Genomic DNA, 23649 nt, shown 5'->3' on the forward strand with positions numbered 1-23649 from the left:
GGAGATTTTTTACACACAGTTTGGGGATGTGGAGTTTCGGCCCCCTTATGGGAGGGAGCGTTGTTTTGCCTGCAGAGGGTTCTGGGGCTTACCCTGCTATGGAACTTCGAGGTTCGGTTAGATGGGAACAGACACAAATGAGCCTTGCTCTGGCTGGGCCTTGTCAGTGCCAAAAGGAACATAGCGAGACCTTGGAAAGATCCTAAAGCACCACCCCTAGAGGTCTGGAAGGAAGGCCTTTACTGCACAATGGGGCTGCAATGCTCAATTTATATATCCAGGATAATGTCACCAAAAAAACCTTTTGTGTATGGGACGATTGGGCGGCATATCATGAGATACACCTGGAGCCTTGCCCTGTACAACAGTGGTCACTAGAAGCTGAGATTAGCACATTAGGTACATGACCTGGGCTGGTGGTGGATTGGGCAGGGGCATGGGAGTGCAGGGGAAGCGCTGGGTGGGTGGTGAACAGCATCTAATTTATTGGACACATGTGATGTTGTGCTGTACAAGAGCGTGCTGTGTTGTGGTGTTTCTTTTGTTTTGTAAGCATATTTGTATTGTGAGACACTACTAGGGGTGGTGCAACACAACTTGAGGGCTCATTGGTCCGCATGTGCATTGAATCGTATTTGAACAGAGCCTATCTATTGGCACAGTTGCATTTTTAATGTCTACAAACAAAATGTAATAAAAAGTTTGGGGAAAAAAATCTGTGCTAACCTTAGAATCCCGTTTTCCAATCTGAGAAGAGCAGACCATGGATTTAGAATTTGACAGATGAAGTAATGACAGTCAGGGTGGTGGATGACTTTATGACTGTTACCGTATTTGGACTCCGCATGCCACATTCAGAGTTCACTGGCCCTGCGTTGAACACTATGGGTTTGAATGAACTGCCCTCCTAATGAAAGTTTGGTGTGCATCCGTCATTGGTAACTGATGCTTACAGCAAACCTTTAAATATTTGAACTTTTTCAAAACCAAACTCCCAAAAATGGAGTTTGTTTTTTGGAAACGGAAAACTAGTGTTCCAACACCATGGGTGTTTTCTCCCATGGTGTGGGGTGGGGGTGATTGTTTTTTTTAACTGCCAGTGAAGGAGGTAAAACAAAAATGACCGCCCACTCTAAATAGGATAGTTGGACGGCTTACCCTCTGATGGCCCATACTCACTCTTACAGTTGGAGGAAGGTTTATGCAGACAAGAGTAAATTTCACTCTGTAACTGTAAACCCGGAGATCCACTAGACTCAAAATTGGGAGGGTGGACCAAAAATCTGGTGGTCAGGGTACTCAGTCGCGACACAAGACACTGTCTGGCAAACTCTAAATTGGGCCCTATGTCTTTTATCTACCCTGGATCTGGCAGACATGTTCCCCCAAAAAAGGATTCAATATTTTTATTAAAAAATGCTGGAAAAGGTTTGCGTATGAGTTATTCTAACACAGATGTTTGTGTATTTAGCCTTGTAACTCAAGAGGGATACATACATCTTGTAGGGTTTTTTAATGTGATTCACCTGCTGTACTGTCCCAGAGAGGATGCTGCTGGATTGGTTTGAAACAGTATAGATGGTGAATCTGGACAACTTTCAGTACTGAAAATTAAAGTTTCATATCCTTAAGCCAGTCAACGACTTCCACCGAATTAGTGATAGGCTTAAAATCTGGCAATGGGTCACAGCTCCATGACCAGATGGGCCTATGAATAAGCCCTCATAGAAGGACAGAAAGTCAATGGATAGAAGGGTTCAGAATTTTAGATGGTACAGCAGCAATCTGGTGGCAGATTAGCTGTCAAGATGAGGCAGTCATGCTATGGTCCATTCTGGATAGGGATAGAGGATAAATGCATGAAATGCTGGCATAAGCACAGGGAAGAATGCACTCATACCATACACTTTTTACACAGAGTTTGTTAAGGGATCCCTGCTGATACACCCATGCTTAATTCACTCACACCAGACAGTAAGAGGGTACCTCATACTCCTCCTGCTATGACATTACAGCATTTCCTGTTCTAGTGTCACTTCACCCTTGTTAGTGCATCTGATGGGGAGGCTCTATCCTGTGTCATCATTGAGCCAGTGGAAGTGTGAGCCACCCTACCCTCGATCGTAGATCAACTGTGTGTGCTGAACAACTATGCTAACCCAACTAAAGATGCCACTTTAGTCCACAACTTTTTCACTCTCACAACACCCTTACCAACAGAAATTATCCTGGCAATATCTGCCACGCTAGGCTCACCTCACAACGGGGAAGCCACTCCAGTTGACCCCAGGTGGCGGTACTCCAACTGGAGGGCAGTTCACTCCAGGCTGTGGGGCTACATTGGGAATCCAGCCACTCTGGTACGGTGGGGTGGGGACTTGCTGGCATGGGTAACCCCATTGGGCAGGGTTAGGCCAACCCTGTGTCCAGCCACTGCCAGCCTCGTATGCCTGATGGTTGCTGGGATAATTAGCGCGGGCTGCTGTCCGTGGCTGTGAAGAAGGCAATAAAAAGAAATTAGCTTAAAAAAAATAAATAAAAAAAAAAGAGGACAGCATGGAAAAACTGACAGCAAATTTAAATGCAACGACATTATCGGAAAGGACACAATTTAAAACACAGAAGCTAAAATAGACAGTGAGCTAAAGCAGAGCACACCAATAAAAGAAATCATAACTCAAGAGAAAACACAGTTCCCAAGTTAAACCTGAAGATAAGTCAGTCAGACAGACCCAGGTGCTACTGGTGATCCTCAGCAACAGTGCAGGAGGATGGAGGAACTAACCTAAAGTGCAACCTCGAACTTCAACCAAATGACCTGAATTAGAGCAGAAAACAGATAACAGCTAGTGGATTGTTCATTGACACAATGATGGAAGGTCACAACTCGACCCCAAACCGTTAACCCAAAAATATTAAATCCACAAAGATGGTGAAGCATAAGTAAGCACCTGGTTTAGAAAAATGGCACAACAAAACAAGTATAATGTAGGTTAATAAATCTAGGCTATGGCTAAAGGTTCTAATTTTAGCAACACAAAAGGATGATATAGGAAGGAACAGTGATCCCCACTTCACGTAACTTAAAAGAGGGGCATTTGGGTACTAAAAATAGTGTAAGACTTCTCAAGACGAGTTTCATCTCATTCTTATCTTCTACAGTCTTGATCACAAAGACCAACCGATCCATTGCTAGGAAATATTCACAAATAACTTTTTTTAAATGAAAAATGTCATTCATGAGTTATATTTTTCTTGCACAGGCAAATGTCAGAAATCATATTTGACAATGAGAACATTTAGCAATATCACAAAATAAAATGATGGACGGAGTGTTGAAACTTTTCAAACACTCCCCCAGTCACAGATCTGGGTTTAATCCATCGTTATTTTGCTTTAAGTTACGTCAAGTGGGGATCACAATTCCTACATATAAACTGAATGCATATAGTGTCAGAACCATGGTGAAAGACCTACAGAGTCTCTGAGGTGCCGATCCAGGTGCTGCTTCATCTGTACTGAAGCCATAATATCACAATCTGACGAACCACTATGCAGTGCTGCATACAACTTCCTCTCACATTAGTTCTCCCTGTACATGCATGAAATCCCAAACCCATGGAATAAAGAAGTGCCCCGGTTGTGGGACAGCAAACACATTTTGCACCCAGATGTTTCGGTAAATTCCTCTCCTAGAGAAATAGGCAAAAAGGCCTGTGCCTTCCACCAACACTGTTTCCATATAACCTGGTGAGGGAAGGGGGGTGGGGGAGCACCCTTTACTATGGGTGGGAGTACACGTTAAGTGCATCCGCAGTCCAGAAAAATGCTGCACTCTGCTAATGCCGAATACAAAAATACATGGAGCAGAGCAAGTGGAGTCACAGCATTAGAGTCTGAGGTACAGGCCTAGATGCTATTCCAAAGATATCTTCCCTTCATACATCACTGAAGTTTCTGACATCTCGGCTTCATTCCTGCTTTGTCCAATGAAATTTCAGCTTATATTGTTTATTTTTCTATTCTTTCTCATCTTTACTGTTTAAAAGGAAATGTTTATCTTCCACACTTGTATTTTTTCATCTTTTTAACGTTTTCTATGTATATTTGTCATTCTGGGTGGACAACTTTTAGCAACTCGATCCTCTCACCCTCTCACATTGTGAACTAGATAATTTGCCTGCCACTGTAGCACCTTCTTAGCAAATTCCTGGCAATTTTCTTTTATCACAGTATTGTGCAGGAGCTGTGTTCCTTATTGCACACAGTCAGCTTATAGATCTCGCTTTTCTGTTCTCTAGTGTGGCTCTCCTGGGCTTACAGATCCCTGGGTAAGAGGCAGAGGCAAGCTCACTAAGTGCTGCTAAGATACAAAAGCAAAAGTCTCTGGGTGCTTACATTGGTCAATAGAAATCAGGTACGAGGTGCGAATTGCTCCTTATGAAAATGCAGTGGTGTCAGGGGAAAGCAGGGCATCACCTTGTTATTAAGAGTACTGCAGAGTGAGAAACAGTTAACAGTAAAGAACAAAGTGGGACCACAGGTTAAAGAAGTGTCCACAGTAGGGGATTTTAAAATATAAATACTCATGTAGTGATAGAGGAAATATTGCTCTCCATAAATATAGTGGGAGCAAGGAAGGAATGTGTCTGTGGTGACCTTGAGACTGCATGATAAACAGCACTGCCATTTTATCATTTTGTATATAAGCAATCGGGGGTTTGTATCAGTGTGTTATGTTAGTGAGTCTATATAGCACATACTTCATCCCAGAAGGTGTCCTGATGATTAAAAGGACCCAAATAATACAGTAATCAACATAAGTTCGCAACATAAGCCAATCGAAAATAACTTTTCAAAGATTTCCGAAGAAGACTAAAAGCACAGCCTTCCTACATATAAAACTGGTCATACATTGGATGCTATTTTTAGCAGCTACAATTTAATAAACAAATGCTCCCCATTCCCGTTACGTGGTCAGATCACAGAGCTTGCTCTTAATTTTGCATTGAACAAATTCAGAAACACTGATGGTAATGCTAATTTATTAGAATTGTCATGTAAAGAAGGAAAATAAACATACACAGCTTGACCAGACCGATATCAGTTATTTGTCCTGGGTGAGAATGTGTAAATTGCTGATACAAGATTCATTAGCTAGGTTTCATTAGCCTTGGAAGGGATAGCACCCTTATGACCAGTCAAAGAAAAACCTATACTAATGCCTTGCTGTAGTACTCCAGTAGCTTGAAACAAAAATGTAAGAACCTAGAACAGATCTGGAGAAACCACTATTCAGATAAACTGACTACAGAGCAGCTATACTGGAATATAAAACTATGATTCTTAAACTACAGAGCACGTTACTCATACATCATCGATACATATGTGTAATCAACTAGCTATTTAAAAAAAAGAAGATTAAGGGCCTCTATTAAGATTCTACAATGATTCACTACTAGATCATGATCTCACATTAGCTGAAGGTGTCCTGTTATCCCAAAATACAGTTCTCATCCTTTTGCCTTTTATCTGAACCATACGTTCAAGACCTTCTTTTGGTGGTAAAATCAGGATCTCCATCTGCCCCCTACCCCACATCCTGTATTCTTCACCTGACACCCAACATCATAACCACACTTGTGTGCCCCTTTTTTATTCCACCCATACAGACAGCAGTCTTTCCCTAATTTGGAAGGAAGTTACCATAATCCCTCTTTAGAAAAAGTCCAACGCAGACTCTACGGTCTGGAAAAATTATAGACTGATTTCTCCGATTCCTTTGCCAGCTAAGATCCTGGATGAAAACAGGGAACTCTTCAATTATAGAAAGTCATAATCTGCTAGGCAGCGCCCAGGCTAGATTCAGAAAAGAACTTAGCACAGAGTCAGTACTAATGTCTGTTGTAGATGATAAAAGAACTATTTTAGATCATGGAAGGTCTGCAGTCCTCATGTTAGACGATCTCTCCCTGGCTTTTGACACACAGTGCGATCCACGCTAGTGGCCTGCCTCTCTCGTGGGAATTAAAGACAAGGCTCCTCTTTGCCTTCCATGAAAGAAGAACATAAATCGGTGGCATGTAAACCATTTGGGTCACAATCAATTACTCTTCCCTGTGGGGTTACACAGGGCTCCTCACTCAGGTCAGCACTGTTCAATCTGTACATGGTTACATTGGCTGAGTTGTTTGGATCTTATGGCATCATCTTATGTTGATGATACACAGATTGTAATGAACATCTCCAAAAATCCACTAGTGACAGTTAACAAGTTCCAGGACTGCATGAAAGGGGTCGACATCTGGTTATAGACACACTGCATAAAACATAATGGACAGAAAATTGAGGTCCTGATATTTGGCAGTTCCCCAAATATTTGCCCACATAGCTGGTGGCCTTCTGAGCTGGGCACTGTGTCTCAACCAGGTAATTCTACAAGCAATCTGGAAGTGATTTTTGACAAAAACTTGTTTCCTAATGCTCATGTAAATCAGGTGACAGCCACTTGATGTTATGTTATTAAGATGTTACAGAAAATCTTTCCTTTATTTCCAGCAGGTGTGGAAAACAGTCAACCAAGCATTTATAGCCTCCCACCTGGATTATTCGAACTTATTTGGGAGTTACCCAGATGTTATTCTTGAGACTGTAGGTTGCTCAGAATGTGGTGTCAAGATTGATTTTAGGGTTACCTAAATACCATTCCATGTCAAAGGCACTGAAGGGTTTTCATTAGCTGACAGTCCGCCAATGATCTTTGTTTAAGGCAATCTGCCTTTTGCATAAGACATTATATGGGAATGATTCAGCATCAATCAAATTCAAATTTAGTTGGTATGCCCCATGAAGGTAGCTTACAACAACGGAAAGAAAGGATCTGACTGTACCAAGAATAAAACTATCAGATGGGGAAGTAGATCTTTTACCCTGCTATTCAACTCTGTAATTCTCTTCCAAGTAACATCACGGTTGTAGTCTATCATACACATTTCAAGAAGCTTATTAAAATGTGGCTTTTCCACCAGTCATATTAGGCCTTTTCTCGTTTAGGCTAGGTAGCCTCATGATGCCTCCGGGTGAAGGAGCACTCTTTTCCACAACAAGGTAGCTTCAAATTGTGCAAATATGCAATGCTGAGCGAACAGAGCATGTTGGTAGGTACCTATGGAACTTCTCCTGCAGATAGAAAGAACCCATGCTGTGTAATACATGGTGGACCAGGTAAAGACTCATGAAAGATATCCTCTCTACTGGAAGCCAAAGGAGAGCGCACCAGTAAGCGGTAATATGTGTCTTCCTACCAGGACTCACAATTGTATGGATGGCTGAAAAATTGGCTTAAAGCTCAAATAAGTTGATCCAATGGAGTAAAGTAAATATTGAACAGTGAGGAACCCTGAGGGATTCCACAATTGTTAGAAAAACAGCTAAAGAGGAGGGAATTTTGACTGCTTGGACCTGAAGACAGGAGAAAAGCCATCTCATAGCCCTTCCTCTGACACCAATCCAATGCAGCCTAGTGATTAGGACTTCATGGGACATGGTGTCTCCCCGGAGAAGGCTTAAAATGATCAAGATTGCACAGCCACTTTGGTCCAAGACCCAGCAAAGCTCATCAAACATTGCTACAAGCACTGAGACAGTATTGTACAGAGGTCTGAAACTAGAATGTACTGGTCCCAACATTAAAAGCAGTTTAAGGAAGGAACACAGAATGTTTTTAATATGGTTCTCCAGAATTCTGATGGGACCCCGCAGAAGAGAAACAGGAAAGTAATCGCAGGGGATGGAAAGGTCGTTTGAATGTTTCTTTAAAGTCAGATACACAAGCGTATGTCTTCAACTGGAAGGAACTTCCACATAGGTCAGGGAGCCATTATAGAATGTAGTGAAGGCAGGAACATGTGAATCAATGGCCAAGTGCAAGATCTGTGTCGAGCACTGAGCAGAGGTCGAAACAATGAGCATCTTTTTTCAATAAACTCACAAGTTAACCAATGAGATAACTGATCATACATTGGATGCTAACCCAATTTGAATGAACAGAGCGTTTACAGTTATAAGTCACCTTAAGCATTTCCTTTGACAAAAGCAGTTGCAGGTTGACTGACTGCACACTTACATTTTGTGTGGTCTGGTCAGAAAGATAAAGATGGGAGCACTTGAAAGCAGAGCTGTGGATGAATTTCTCTCAATGAATGTAATGAGAGTCTGGTCTATATTTGCCCTGCTTCTCTGCCAGAGGAGCCAGACATATCCAGCTCCAGTGGGATCTCAGGTAATCAGAAACAACATGCATGCAAGCAACAGTTTTGTCTCTGGGGTGGTTGCTGCATATAAGAAAATAAAAGTCAACAGATCCATATCATTCAATTCTTGACTGCACCATCTTACTTTTCTGCTCCTCTAAACGCAACAAGAGTCACAATTCTTCTTCTGCGCTCTTGTCTTTTTCTCTCATGCTTCAGGCAGTCGTTTTCGCATCGCTTGCCCCTTGTGCACACCCTTCTCATGTTATAAGCACCTATTCTGTCTACTCACAGCTTCTCCACCTGAAAAGGAGACTACCTAAAAAAAACTTTTATTTTCACTCTGCAACATTGCTACTGTTCATGTGAAATTTATCACCCATTATAAGTATAACTTATACTGGAAAAATGATCCTTGTGACAACCTTCTCCGTCTTCTGCTGTAATTACTTCTCTTCCATTTTCAGTCCCCTTTACTGCTTGTCATCTACGTGAGTAGGTCATTATGTTTTTCCAGGGCTAGAGGTTTGCAGACTGATCCTCAAAAATAGTTGCATTACTAACAAGAACATCAGTGTGGACTGCCCTTATACTGAGTATGCCGCTTGCTCAGAGTATACCAATATTTCCAGAGGCAAGCAAATAGATACCTATTAGCACTTGATGAGACGTCCCTGGATTTTCCATCAACTATATGGAAATTAACATGGAGAATAAAATATATGAGACCATATAATATAACAATGAGTTGTTGGAGGCAACAATAGAGTGGGGGCACTCCTTAAACTACCTGAAGAAAAGCCAGGGCACGACACAGTCTTTTATTAGGTGTTTCTTACTTACCTATGGAGGTATGATTGAATATATTATTGCTTGTTGACTTGAGTCAGATGCTACCATGTGCTTTATTATCTGAAATGAAGCATGAAGGCTTCTGAAGAGTTCCCTAATATATTCCATGAAATCCTGCCAGGAATTTTCCTCATCAAGTGTACACAAGGGATACATACAGACACTGAAACGTCACTAATACCCATTAACTACATCAACCTATCAAGCATGCAGAACACACCTCCAGAACATGGGGTGCTGTTTCCCATGACACTATAGGAGCTGATCCAAGCTATAACGTCTTCAATAAAGAGCAACACCTCAGGAATCGAATTCAAAACTCTATTGAGCAAATGCTCTGTACAACTGTTGTAAAACAAGTTCATTATTCCTTAGTGAGCATGTTATTTATATAACTTCATGATTAGATTAGTTTGAAATGTTTTGCTTTTTATGACTATTTCTTTCCATACTCTCATATCCCTCTTATCACTGCCTGTGGAAATGGCCCTTTTTCCAGGGTTATCGCCAAACTTTTTGCCTTCTTCCTCCTATTTTTCAGATCTGTTTTGCTGGTTTATTGTCTCTTCACACTTTACCGCTGCAGATCAGTGCTAAAGTGTAAGTGCTCCCTGTGTAAATTGTATTGGTGATTGGTTTATCCATAACTGGCATATTTTATTTACTAGTAAGTCCCAAGTAAAGTGCACTATGCGTGCCCAGGGCTTGTAAATCAAATGCTACTAGTGGGCCTGATTGTGCCACTCACATGAGAAGCCCTGTAAACATGTCTCAGACCTGCCACTGCAGTGTCTGTGTGTGCAGTTTTAAACTGTCAATTTGACCTTGCAAGTGTACCCGTTTGCCAGGCCCAAACCTTCTCTTTTACTACCTATAAGTCACCCCTTAGGTAGGCCCTAGGTAGCCCCATCAGTAGGGTGCAGTGTATTTAAAAGATAGGACACGTACTGGTGTGGTTTACATGTCTTGATAGTGAACTACTGCCAAATTAGTTTTTCACTATTGCAAGGACTATCTCTCCCATAGGTTAAAATGGGGACTGCCTTTAATTATCTTTTAAGTGCAGTTTCCCATTGGGAGCAGATAGGGATATGGAGGTTGGGGTCTCTGAATTCACAATTAAAAAATACATCTTTGGTAGAGTTGGTTTTTAGATTGTCTGTTTGAAAATGCAACTTTTTAGAAAGTGGGCATTTTCTTGCTTAACCATTCTGTGTCTCTGTCTGCCTGTGGAATCCACGTCTGGGTCAGACTGACAGTTAGGCTGTTTGTGAATTCCTTCTAGACAGTGACAAAGGGAGCTGAAGTGTGTCCTGCATATCCTGATGAGTCTTCCTGGGTTAGAGTGGGGAGGGAGGAGCGGACACCCGCACCTAAAAGGGCTGTGCCCATCCTCACACAATGCAGTCTCGGACCTTCTGGAGTTCGTCTGGAACCAGGCCAGGGCAAGGCAGGATCTTGTGAATAACAGATTTTCCTTTGACGTTTGCCTACTTCAGAGGCAGAAACGGGTATAAGTAGTGGCCCCAAAACCAAGGCTTTTACATAACTTCTGGATCAAGAGGAACCTCTGCCAAGGAGATGAGCTGAAGAGCTGGGGGAGGAGTACTGCCCCTTTGCTGTGTGTGCTATGCTGGGCTGGCCTGCACTTGCTGCTTCTGCCTTAAAGAGGACAAAGAATGGACTTGTGTTGGAAGTCTCAGGGATATCAAAGACTTCAAGTTCATATAACTACAGCACTGGCAACAGTGTGTTTTTTGCTGCAACAGAAGAAAAACGACTACGATTACGCCAGCGATGCAGCTGCTTGCACCGTGACCTGATTCTGCCGCATGGAGCCATGCCCGGATTTGCACCACAACCCTGGTCTCCCCGACGCCACCACCTGACGTTGTCACTGAGCCGCTGCTTGCACAGTGACCTGTGGGCCCCACACTCCATATTGCCTTGTTCACATCGCAGCCTTGGTATCCACAATGCCACAACTCTATGCTGACACCGATGCCTGCACCGTGGCCTGAGGACACCGCTTGTAAGGTACACGAAGCACTGTTCAGTTCTGCACTGCAGCCCTGGTCCACTGATGCCAGTGCCATTGACTCCAGCATCGTCAACAGACGCCCCTGTCAGTACCATGACCCATGGGCATCGCACAGAGCCCGTCCCGCGTTGTACTGCTGCCTTGGGCCTAGCAATGGCAGCACTTCAGCAACGATGATGACGCCGCCTGCACTGCGACCTGGAGAGACACCACGTCGCACCGTCCCGCTTTAACCACAGCCCTGGTCTCACCGACGCCACAGGACACTGTCACCGAGCTGCTGCCTGCACAGTGACCTGTGCACACCGAACATCGCATCGTCCCGCTTTGCACCGTAGCACCGTCGGCATCAACAGCAGCGCTCCTGACTTCGTCATCAGCCCGGAGTTTGATCTGCAAGGTGTGTGACTTCAAGGGCCCAACGTCCCCTGCACCGGACTCCAGAACCATCGCCCGCAAAGCCTCACTCCGGATCTCTCTGTGAAGACCACAACTCTCTACATTAACAAGGTACTGTAGGCGGGTCTTCCGAACACCATAGAGGCCCGCGACCCCACAGATTTGTTGTTCACGATGTAGTGACAGACCCACATGAAGCTATCATCTTCAAGAAACTGTAGTTTTAAGTTAATTCTTGCTAAATTCATATCTTTATTATTGTTTTTGGATTGTTCTCATTTTGGTCTTGTTTTACACAGATAAATATTGGCTATTTTTCCAACACTGGTGTGGTGTCCTTTTGTTGTATTTCACTGTATAACTGTGTATTATGTGCAAATGCTTTACACATTGCTTCAGAGATAAGACTGACTGCTCATGCAAAGCTACCAAGGGGGTGAGCAGGGGTTATCTGAGCTGGATATCTCCCTTACACTGAATAGAGTGAGGTCCCTAATTGGCCAGGGAGTAAACTGACTGCCAAATAGACACTTCTAACACTGCGCCATTGCACAGCACATACACACAGATCCCAGGGCTCTCAAATTCTCATGAGACCTTCATCACTCAACACTCATTGGTCCTTCATCTGTCGATTCTCATTACTCCTTCGTCCTTCCACTGTCAAGGGGCCTTCATCCACCAACTTGCATGCGTCTTTAATCCCTCCACTTTGTCACGCCCTTCTTCTCTCCACGGCACATTACATCCTCTTTTGTCCCATATCTCTTGCATCCCTCAACCCCAGAGTCTCAATCTCCCAAATTCATATACATCCCATTTCCTCATGTTTACATGTCCCCATCCGCCCCTATCATTCATCAACCATTATAGCTTGATGTCACATATCAGTCGTTCCCATGTTCAGTTTCATCTGCAAAGCGTATTCGCCACTGTTCTCAGCCATTACTTATACCTTTCTGGTGCAGTTCGACCTCATTCTAGTACACTATTCCTCCATTTTTCCACCACTTAGTCTTTGTATCATTCATATTCACTATCTAAAACTAATTTTCAGACATTCCTCATCAGTTCACATATCACAGATACCAATCTCATGCATTCCCACACTGTGACGCATCCCTGTCAAGTCACATATTTCTCTCAATGCATTTTTCAACATTCTTTACACCTTATTGGACAACAAGATACTTACATCCCTGGGGTGGGGCATGCTCCCATCCTGAGGGAATAAGCTGCTCCTCCAACTGCCTCCTCCAGTATGTGGGAACATTGTGTTGTGGGGTGCTGATCCTTCAGAGGAGAGAAAAAAAAAAACATGAACACTAGGAAACAGTAAGACACAGTAACATCGGAGGGTCCTGCTAGCCAGGTAGGACCAACCAAATGACCACAAGGACTTCAGAGAATTCAGCTACCAAAATACTCTCTCATCTAAACTTCAATCAAGTAGGATCTTCCATACACCTCAACTTAGTGGGCTGAGCCCTATATCTCCATCGGCAAGTTTGTCCTGCTCTTCTACTATGGTGGCTCAGCATCTGCTCTGACATGAGAGAGCCCCACCAGAAGAATGACCCATTACTATCGCAAAGGATGCACAGATAATACCTAGTCATGGGGGTTCTGCTACCATCTCCATCCAGAAGGCTACAACACAGCTGTAAAACATTTATCATCATGGCCATCCACCTTTATAAAATAGGCCTTCTGAACCAATACCAAGGCTAAAGTAACAAAGCTTCAAAACGGCAAGCTATAAAATGAACCAAGCCTTTGTAAATGTCACTGGAGAGCATAATAGGAAGGTGGTGGAGAAAACTGAACACCCTCCTCTGATATTTCACCCTATCCTATTAAAAACGGGTTACAAATATGCATTTCACACACAATATCCAAAACCACATTATGAAAGTGGGCAACTCAACCAAATAACTATTCGGGACCACAAGGACATATCAACCTATCCATCTCCACCTCTGAGTGGTGCTATCTCAGAAAATAGATTATGATCTCACAAAACACTTCTCCTGACAAAACAAAAATCCTCATGCTCAAATTTACTGAGTCCACCCCTATTCTGTTTCAACATGCTTCATGCATTTTCTGCCTTCAAGAGGTCAAAACATCAAAGGTAATTGAAACACTCTAAAGCTAATAATCTACACCCTCATAAAACAGCCAATTAACAAGGTCAGAGTCAAACTCAATCAATTGCCAGCATATTAGCAGTCTGTAGACGTCCCATGGGTTTCCAAATACGTAGTGATTATCCAAATCATTAAGAAGCCTATGATAGATCCAGAATCGCTTACCAAATGCTGTTCAATATCTGGTGCCTCTTGCCTAGCTAAACTGATCAGGATCTGCTACCCAACCTTCAACGTATCTTCGATAGAGTAATTAGGGGTGTGGAATTTTATAAAAATGGACTTGTCCAAGAGACTAGAAGGTTCAAACATCTACCAGTTGGTTAGAAAAATACACTTCTCCCATTCAGTACCATGCACTGAGCTGGAGAATTATGACTGGGTTCTCAATAAATCAAACCTGTGATAATAGTTTATTTGATAATGCCAGGGTTCATATTAAGTAGAGTTTTCAATTATAGGAAGGCAATGTTTACTCCACCTTTCTTATTATACCAGACTATGAACATACCAGGCCGATGTTTGTGTCAAATATTTACAGGTTTCGTGTATGCAGACGCTGTTTATGAACAGTATCACTTTAGATCAGCTTACTAATCATGGCAGGCCACTAGCTATGCTAGTATTTTCATTAGGAGAGAATTCTGATTTTAGCCAAGGAAGCATTTAATTTATTAGAAAGTGTTGTGTGAATTGCTCTGGCAAGTATACTACACTAGGTGTATGAAATGTTATAAAATATCTATGTGACAGAATGCTTTAGTAATATTTCTGTCTTCTAAAAAAATCCACTTGTCACTTTGTGTCAAGCTTTGAGGTCTTACCAGTTGCCTGCTTAAAAAAAAAAACTGAGAAACACTCCTGCCCTGGTGGCAATGCTGTTAGTAAACTAAAAGCAAGTGATGGGTCATGTGTCCCTTATACATGGGCTAGATTCCTGTGATACTTGCAGCAAACTTTAGTCTACTTAATTAAACAAACGTTTTTTGTGTACTGCAGAAATTCTGAGCTCACATATTTGAAGGAGCAATCAAATGTGAGAATGAAGAAAAAGGCATCTCTGTAAACTATTTGGCTAGGATCAAACAATTTGAGACCCACTTACAGGTCAAGTACATTACAGTTAGGTCGCGTAGATTAAGTTACTCGACCTGCAGGTCTAGTTATATTTTTATGATTTTTCGAGGCCTGCTAATGGAGTTGTAGTGTTTTCAGATACCCACCGTGTCAGCCACTGGAGCTGTGCGGCAAGAAAATAGATCTCAATTGCAGGTCTAATTCCCACCTCTAGTGTGGGGAGCTGGAGCTTTATCAGAGCTACCCAGGCAATACTATCCCCTATACCAATTCTGTAACAAATCTATTTCTCAGAACCACCCTCTCTGCATTCGTATTGACAGTGTGGTAAAGAGATATAATTATCTAATCACTTTCCTTGAACAGCAATGATTCCTGTTACAGATATTAAAAGTTTTCCAAAAATAAATGTGTTCTACTGCGAACTGCTGCCACAGGATAATGAATTTCGGGACAAATATGCACTCCCAGGTAGCGTATAATAGTGGGTTCCCATGAGGCTCTCCCTAACAGAGGTGGGTTAGATCTCCATCCTCAGGATGCTGCACTGAGTAGGTACTGGATTTACTCAAGTTTACACATAGGCCAGAAAGTTAAACGAAACTGGTCACAGCATTTATGGCTTTCTAGGGATCAGTGAGTCTACTGCAGAGGAACATTACATCATCTACATAAGAGGATAAGCAATGCTCTGTGTTAGCCAGCATACAACCACTAGACTGCTCCTCCCCATCGGATTCCTGCACTCCCGCAGTTCGCTGTCAATGGCAAATGGAAGGGGTTGATAAACGGGGCATTCCAGCCCAGTCCCTCTCTCCATTTTGTAGATGTCGCAAATAACTTGCCTGTACAGACCCTCACCATGTGCTCAGTCTACTATATGAATGCCCTTCCTAATCCCATCTGTCCCATTACTTTGTATAAATAATTGCATTGTAACAAGTTGAATGCTTTTTTGACATAGACTGACTGACTGACTTACGGCATCTAGGTGTGCCTCTTCAGAGTGAGAGAGAATTTCACTTACTCTATTTATTTTCATTCCAGTGTTTCTCCATAGGATAAACATGCACTGATCCGCGTGTATTAGGCTTCACATTAAGGCCAACAATCTGGTGGCAATGACAGTGTTCAGTGTCTGACAATCAACATCAAGCAACTAAAATAGTCTATTATGCAGATACCTTGTCTGGGTATCTGTCTTGCTTATATAGGGCAACTATCTGCACTTTTCTGGTTGTGGGTGGAAGGAGAGGATCTTGTCCCACACTGTTGTACAGTTCCACCAATACAGAGCTATCACAGAGCTATAGGATGCAGAGCGTTCAATGGGTAGGCCACTAGAGCACAGCGTTTTCCTCAGCCCATATATTTTTACTAATGCCTTACCTTATTCTTATTCAGTAATGTCTGCTTCTTCAGGAAGTATTAAAGACCGCCTCCTGTAGGTCTTGGAAGAGGTGCAGTTCCCCAATCTGCTCATCTTCAGGGTAAAAGGTTCTATAGTGTGTCTGAAACACTTCATTAATTTTGTCCTGTTGTTTAACTAAGGTACCCTGAGCTGTAAAGATCCCTCGTATCCAGGTGCCTCTTTTCTGCGTTTGCTAGCCAGGCTACTAAGCTCCCTACTTTCTCATGCTCAGCATGCGCTTAACAAAGCTTGAACAACTTACACACATGGCTACAAAGATTGCCTTAGCAGCAGATAATCCTCTTTTGCAGATCCATACAGTGGTACTGTAAACTGACAGCCTATGTGTAAGCGCCGCAAGGAGCTGGGCATACTTATCCCCTTCTCCAGTGGAAAAAATAAACATGAAACCTTGTTGTTCTTGACCCCAAACAACACATTCTGGGTTTCTAGCACCAGTCAATACTTACGGACCAGTGCCTAATGAACCAGCTCACAGTGTGATTGTCTTTATTTAAACACAGTGAGCAATTCTGGGCAAATCACTTCATCTCATGGCTCCTCAGTTTCTGTGGTTACCATAATTGTGAGCACATACTTACCATTATATCAGTTATTGGACATTACAATTTAGAAATAGATGAACTCTGCATGGTCAGAGTCAAAAATCTTGTGGGTCAGATTATCAAAGCTATTTAGGATTGTAGGTTTGACACAGATGTGCAAGAGTTCGATTTTCATTCATTTCAAGAATTTACAAAGCATAAAGATTATTGTTTGTGCAAATCTGCTCACAAGGGGTAAAAGCAGATGAGATGTGGAAATTCCAGGGCTGGAGTGCCCCTTGAGTTTCTGCATACTCACAAGCTTATGTATAAGTTTAAAAGATAGTCACCAAATCCTCTTCAATCCACACAGCTAAAGGTCATTAATTTACTCATGACAAAGACAGGTCTAAAACGTTTTCCAGAATGGCAAGGGATACCACTCCTTCTCAAAACAAGCATTGGCAAAGCCAACAGGTTTCGGCTATTCAAAATATTTTGGCCCTCAGCCGTCCGCCAAGATCGGACCGCCGCGGCCATTTGGAGATCCCCGCTGGGCTGGCGGGCGGAAAACTAGTTTCCGCCCGCCGGCCCAGCAGGGATCTCGGCCGCAACACAGGAGCCGGCTCCAAATGGAGCCGGCGGTGTTGCGGCCGTGCGATGGGTGCAGTTGCACCCGTCGCGCTTTTCACTGTCTGGTATGCAGACAGTGAAAAGCTGCACGGGGCCCTGTCAGGGGGCCCCTGCACTGCCCATGCCAGTGGCATGGCTGTGTAGGGGCCCCCAGGGGCCCGCAACTCCCCGTACCACCAGTCTTTTCCTGGCGGTTCAAACCGCCAGGAAAAGGCTGGCGGTAGGGGGGACTCGTAATCCCCTGGGCAGCGTACTACCGCCAGGGCCATTGTGGCGGGAGACCGCCGGCCCCGGCGGTGCGACCGCGGCGGAAGGAGGGAAGCACCGCCAGCCTGTTGGCGGTGCTTCCGTCATTACAGCCCTGGCGGTCTTGTACCGCCAGGGTTGTAATGACCCCCTTTGTCTTTCTCAAGGTTTTTTACGTGGTGGACAGCAGTTGACCTGGTGTTCAACACGTCCACGACTTCAATGATAAAAATGAAAAAATAAAAAGCGATGTGACGTGGCCAGCTTTGGCCACATCATAGTATTTTTTATTACTTTAAGCCATGTTCCACAACAGCTCAACTGATGTGCAACATGTAGAAAAACAAAGCAAGTAGAGTTTGAGTAGGCGAAACCTATTGGCTTTGCCAATGTTTGTTTTATGTACTATTACAAAGAACTTCATGAATCTTCCACAAGGCAGTAAACAAATCAACAACCCGCACAACCGGAAAAATGCCTCTTGCTAAATTATACAAAGTACTGTACAAGCCGAAGGTGCATAGAGAAGTGGTTTCAGCCACAAACATTTCAAAAGAAGCACCTCGTCTGTCTCCAAGTTTCAACAAGTCACATATAACAAGGATGAAGAATTCACAACAGCTGAGTTGATAAGAAACTGCTGCCTTCTCACCTATAAACCAACAAAAGGGAAAAAGCAGATGGAAAAATAAACATGCGACTGTGTGTCATATGTTCTCTGGCCTTAGTTGAAAACCAGGAGAACAATAGACAGTAATGTATATAATTCAATGTAATTTGTGCTTATCTGCACAGAATATCGGCCCATCGCGACCATAGAGCCACCAGTTTGTGAATCATTGTGCAGCAGTGTGGCACCAGAGTCCCTATCATTTCATTGGTGCATCTGTTTTAATGTGAGCAATGGAGTGGGGTTAAAAGCAAAGAAAGGTGCGGTCCTCCTCTGATGTGCGGCGCTGCTTCAGAAGCCTGGTTTACTCTGAGCAAGGGAGCAGAGGGAGAGCTGGGTATTCGCTTGAAGCAAGCCACTGTGTTCTGATTATGTCTTTCGGGTCAAAGAGATGCTTGTAAATGGGATTCTTTGCATCTTGTGCTCCCGATGCGGAGGTGTACTTACACAAGCAAAATAGAGGATGTGGCGTAAGGGCTAGAGTGGCCGAATTTTAAGCCAGGGAACGGGGTTTGAGTCTCGGCAGGAGTCTCAACATTCTGCGATTCTGGGCAAATCACGTAAACCCTCTGTCCCTAAAAATGAATGGGTCTGTCTGTAATGCAACTGGTGCCCACGTAAAGCGCCCCGATACCTTTTGGTCGAATTTGCCCAATATTAAACTGCAGAAATAAAAAGAAGAAAACAAATGCGGGTGTAGAGACAATCTGCAAACGATGCACTCTGATGGAGTGCCACACTTAAAAATAATAAAAAAGTACCTTTGCAGGCGCGTGAACACTAGCCACTGGAAGCAGTACTTGGTCCACGCTCCACAGCGTCAACAAAGTAAATGTGAGTGACGTGGGAGCCTTCATGGGAGCCTGCCAATGGTAAGTAAAGTGAGGAGGGAACCACATGGGAGCCAGTCAATGGTAAGTATAGGTTAGTAAGGGTAGTGTGCTAAGCCCCTTTTAGGATTTTTTTTTAAAATACAAAACATTTTGCAAGCACAACTCAAGCCCTGTTCAAGTGAAACCTAAAGAAAGGAGGGGATAAAAGGAAAAGAGTTTATCTGTGGGGAAAAATGTTTTAACAAGTGAATTTGCACTTGCTCTGCAGATTTTCTCACAAGAAAATATATGTTTATATATTTGTCCATGTAAACATTCAACACATAAATGATTCCTAGAGGTATACCTAGAAACCCGCAACTGTTGAAGGATTCCACGCCTGTTTCTATAAGCTTTTGTGAATTCCTGACCATCATAAATCTGGACCCATGCAAGGACTTGTGTGTGCACTGTCATTACTTTCTCTAAAGGTAGGGCCCTTACATTTATTCTACTAGTTGCCCACAAATAGTTATTTCTTTTTTAATATTTCCATATTTTCAATACACATTATCAAATGATGCCTTAGTTTATTTTGTATAGAGAGGGGCTTAAAATAGGAGCAAAATGAAATATATGATATTGAACCCCATGAGGTCCAAACGCCCCAACCCTAATTTAAATGGTTGTCTGTTAAAGAGGGTCACAACATTTGATTATATTGAGGTCACCCTCAGGGAACATATGGATTTGTCTCTCACATGGCTAGGGAAAGTTTAAGGTTTGATCAGTTTGTGGGCGGGCTCATTAAGGTATATAGAGTCTCTTTTTGGGAACCAGTTAGTCCCACGATTGAGATTTATAAAATGCAGGCGTTGGGGGCGGCTATATATATGGGGCTAAGCTATGAGGTCACAAGTCGTTGATGGAGTTCCTGAATATTGAGAATAGGTTTATGCGACATCTGTTGAGATTTCCGCCCAGTACCCACGCGATTCCTCTTAGATTAGATTTGAGGTTTATGCCGATAGTCAAGGTTATTGTTCTTAGACCCCTTCCCCTCTGGAGGCATATCTGAGTTACACTGGAATTAACAGTGCATATTGGCCTGCCCTACGGAGACTTTAAGGTTATCAGGAGCAGGCAGACTATCTTGGCTCCGATATGTTAAGTTGACCTTGAATGCCATGGGCAAATCTAGTTTGCGGGATAATCCTGCAGAGGTATGTTGGGTTACATCTAGATCTGGATTTGTGCAAAGCTACAGAGCCCATACGTTACTGTCTTTGGTGATGGACTCGTCCCTTGGGGACTTGACCCGAAGATTCCTAGGTCTTAAAGACCACTACGAGATGGAAAGTTTCACTGAAGAAATTCAACCAGCGCTGGCAAGGAAGCTCCACTTGCAGTTCAGATATGGCAATTAACCCATGCTATCATTTACTAGCAAGTGGTGTACTGGAGTTGAGATTAGGGAAAGGACGTGCCCCTCCTGTGGGCAAGCAGACAAAACTGTGCATGTTCTCTTTTTCCCCCGTGCTTACAGGAAGTACAGATCTGGCTTGCTAGTTTTAATTTCTCTCACCTTGGGTATAACTCGATGAGTGGAAGCCCTAAGGATCCTGAAGACAGACACTGGTTTCTTCTGTGTCCAGATATCTATTTAGGGTTTAGTGTCCAAGGAAGCAGGCATTGGGATAACTTGCTGCCAATATTATCGGTGGGCAGGTTGATCTCACTGGATTAGGAACTGTAAATTTAGAACAGTATATGCAAATGTTCACTTAAACTGCACCCAGAGTATATGCCCATTGTAGATGGTATTGGCACACTTCCATGGTCCTTGGGAAGGGAGTTTTAACCTCTATTCTTTTAATCTTTTGTTTTTATCAATTTTAGATACATAACTTTTCAAAGGTTCTTTTAAAGTACATAGCTGACTGATTTTATATGTAAATTGAATGTTTACTGTGAAATGTATTTTTTTTTTTTTTTGTGGCCGGAGTGCCACAATAAAGTGTTCTTGTTGTCGATGCCTTAGAGAAATAGAATGTTAAGCTGTCCTTAAAAACTGATGAACAGTTTAGCAAAACTGTCTGCACACATCAACTGTTGTTTTCAAAGGCCAAGTATTTTTAGGGAGCATTTTATTTTAAGTGCAAATAATGACCAACCTTGCTTCCATTCTTCTACATATATATGAATACCATCAAGGAAGATTATCATACTTTTATAACTATGCATTCTAAATAGCTACAAATAATGATTATTTTGGAACCACGTGTATAGGTTATTGGAACCCCTGTGAGCAAAGCAACCTGAACTTACAACTCATTTTATTTCCAGAGTGCTCACCCTAACAATAAATACTTAGTGTTAATGAACTGCACATTGGAATACATATCTTTACTTAGTGCAACCATATTGTGCCTCTGTATAGTGATAAACCTTTGTCTATGTTGAAGGAAGATGGGTCTAGTTGTCTGCAGGACAAAAAAAGCATGAAGAGATGCAGTATTTGCGTCTTTCTGTTTCTGGTAACTCCATCTCTGTGTCAGGGTTCCTATCTGTTGTGAGTGTATGAGAGAACTGCATATCATGTAGGATATTGTCCAGTAGTAGCTATAATATATTTATATTACCTTCTCTATGTAGGGCAGTGCTCGCAGCTTGCGCCCAAGTGAGCATCGAGCGCACCCATGCTGTGACCGGCGGAGGTTCCAGGGATATCCATCTGCAGGTAAGGAGTTGTTTGGCCACTATAAAGCTTAAATCCTTGAAGCAGGAGGTCACCCTATGCTTCTTCTTTCTACTGAATAAGCTGAGGATGCATATTTCACACTGATGGAGGTCCGGACGTTTGGTGCAGGCAGATAATCTGGAAGTGATGCTGGACCAGAATGTGTGTAAGACCAGAGCATGTGGACTAGATCAACATCCACATGAGAGCAACGCTGGCAAGCTGTGTCCTCTCTATGATAAAATCTATTTATGTTTGCTTGTGTGAGATAAGCCTGGTGTGTTATGTACAGCTGAATAAACCTGAAGTGGGAATTATGTGTTACATGTTGTGGGCCTTCCAGTAGGGCAGCCCATTCCTTTTCAGTGCAAGGATGTGCTAAATCCGCTTCCCAATGGTGCCGTAAAGGAAGGAGTTGTGAAGCAGTGTAGGAGTGGGGTGAATCCAGTGAATCAAGTGCCTACCTCTGCCCATCACATGCAAGTACCGAATCCTAAGGTGCGTAGATGGTTCTGTGGTCATATCACCCCAGAGACGTCCCAGCCTAGCGAGAAAGATGTATGGAGCAAAAATTGTTCAGGGGGTAGGCCATCCTCTTACAATCGCATTGTGTATGCTGCCAATGTACCCTCTCTATACATGTCCTCTAGTGTATGTATACCTGCTGCATGCCATTTTGACAATCCGCTTGTAGTCGTGAGCCCCCTGGGCCTCAGTGTTACCAACAGTGCCAGTCCCGAAGCATAAGGGATCACGTGTTTAGAGATGCTTAGGTATCTATGAAAGCAATAATATATGCAACCCCTAGTAGTAATGAGTCAGGAGCCCGTGCCTTTGTACATGGATGGAATAGGTGAAAAATGACGGGAAGTTTCCAGCTGTGGGAGGCTGTGTCTGATAGCTGCCACCCACTTCGCTATCCACTGTATCTGGGCGGCAAGATAGTACTGCTCAAAATGGAGCAGTCATGGAGTGGAGTGGCCAAACCTCTCTTATCTGTGGGTGCGCGCTGTCTCAGCAATGATAACCGGCCTCTGGACTGGCCCCAAATGAATTCTCAGATCTGTCTGCTAAATGTACTAAAGAATACACCAAGGATATGCACAGGGAGATTCGTGACAATAGGCAGGGCAAAGCCATCATTTTCAGCAGCACCACTCTCCTGGTCGCCCCCAGTGGTAGTGTGTTCCAGAAAGCCATCTGGGCCCTTATGGATGTTACCGATCTGGTGATGTTACCCTCAAAAAGGTCAGTTATGGAGTGAGAAACCAGCACTCCCAGGTACCTGAATGTGTGTTGCTGCCTGTCCAATCTTATTTCGTTGAGAAAAAAGCAGGGGTCAGGAACATCCAGCAGAAAGGGGAACAGGCAGGACTTCGCCCAACTTACGGGCAAGCTGGAGAGGGCTGCAAACTGGGTTAGGGTGGAAGCGATCTTGTATTTAATATTGTGAGTATCCTTTATGTAAAACAACATGTCATCGGTGTATAGAAATATTGCGTGTATCCCATCCCCTAAAGGGATGCCCCATTGTGTCCCCCAAAGTCATAAGGTCAGTGCTAGAGGTTCAATTGCCTGTGAAAATAATAGGGGCGAAAGGGGGCAGCCTTGTCTCGTCCCATCTTGACTCCAATTAGGGAGTGGTATACAGCAGTTTTACTAAGTGAATAAAGCAGTGGCCAAATCCATATCGGGATAGTGCAGCAAAGAGGTACTCCCCCAGTCCAGTGATTGAAAGGTCTTTCTAAGGTTAAAGACCAAGCACTCAGAGAGAGTCCATGCAAGGCAGGCATAAGTCATGACTTTAAAGAAGCGACACAA

General features: G+C 43.2%; 1 protein-coding gene across 2 annotated transcripts in view; it reads right to left on the bottom strand.

Moving 5' to 3' along the window:
• Window positions 1–23649, bottom strand: part of LOC138299820 (uncharacterized) — a 151936-nt gene that overhangs the window by 101160 nt on the left and 27127 nt on the right. For both annotated transcript variants that reach the window (XM_069238412.1, XM_069238414.1), the window contains exons 2-3: window positions 12740–12837; window positions 2257–2492 (exon numbers count right to left, since the gene is read on the bottom strand). In XM_069238412.1, the coding sequence (XP_069094513.1) occupies window positions 2257–2492; window positions 12740–12817 (314 nt within the window). In that variant the 5' untranslated portion in view covers window positions 12818–12837. The remainder of the gene's footprint in view (window positions 1–2256; window positions 2493–12739; window positions 12838–23649) is intronic.

Source organism: Pleurodeles waltl, chromosome 6, assembly GCF_031143425.1.
Source record: "Pleurodeles waltl isolate 20211129_DDA chromosome 6, aPleWal1.hap1.20221129, whole genome shotgun sequence".
Classification (NCBI taxonomy): domain Eukaryota; kingdom Metazoa; phylum Chordata; class Amphibia; order Caudata; family Salamandridae; genus Pleurodeles; species Pleurodeles waltl.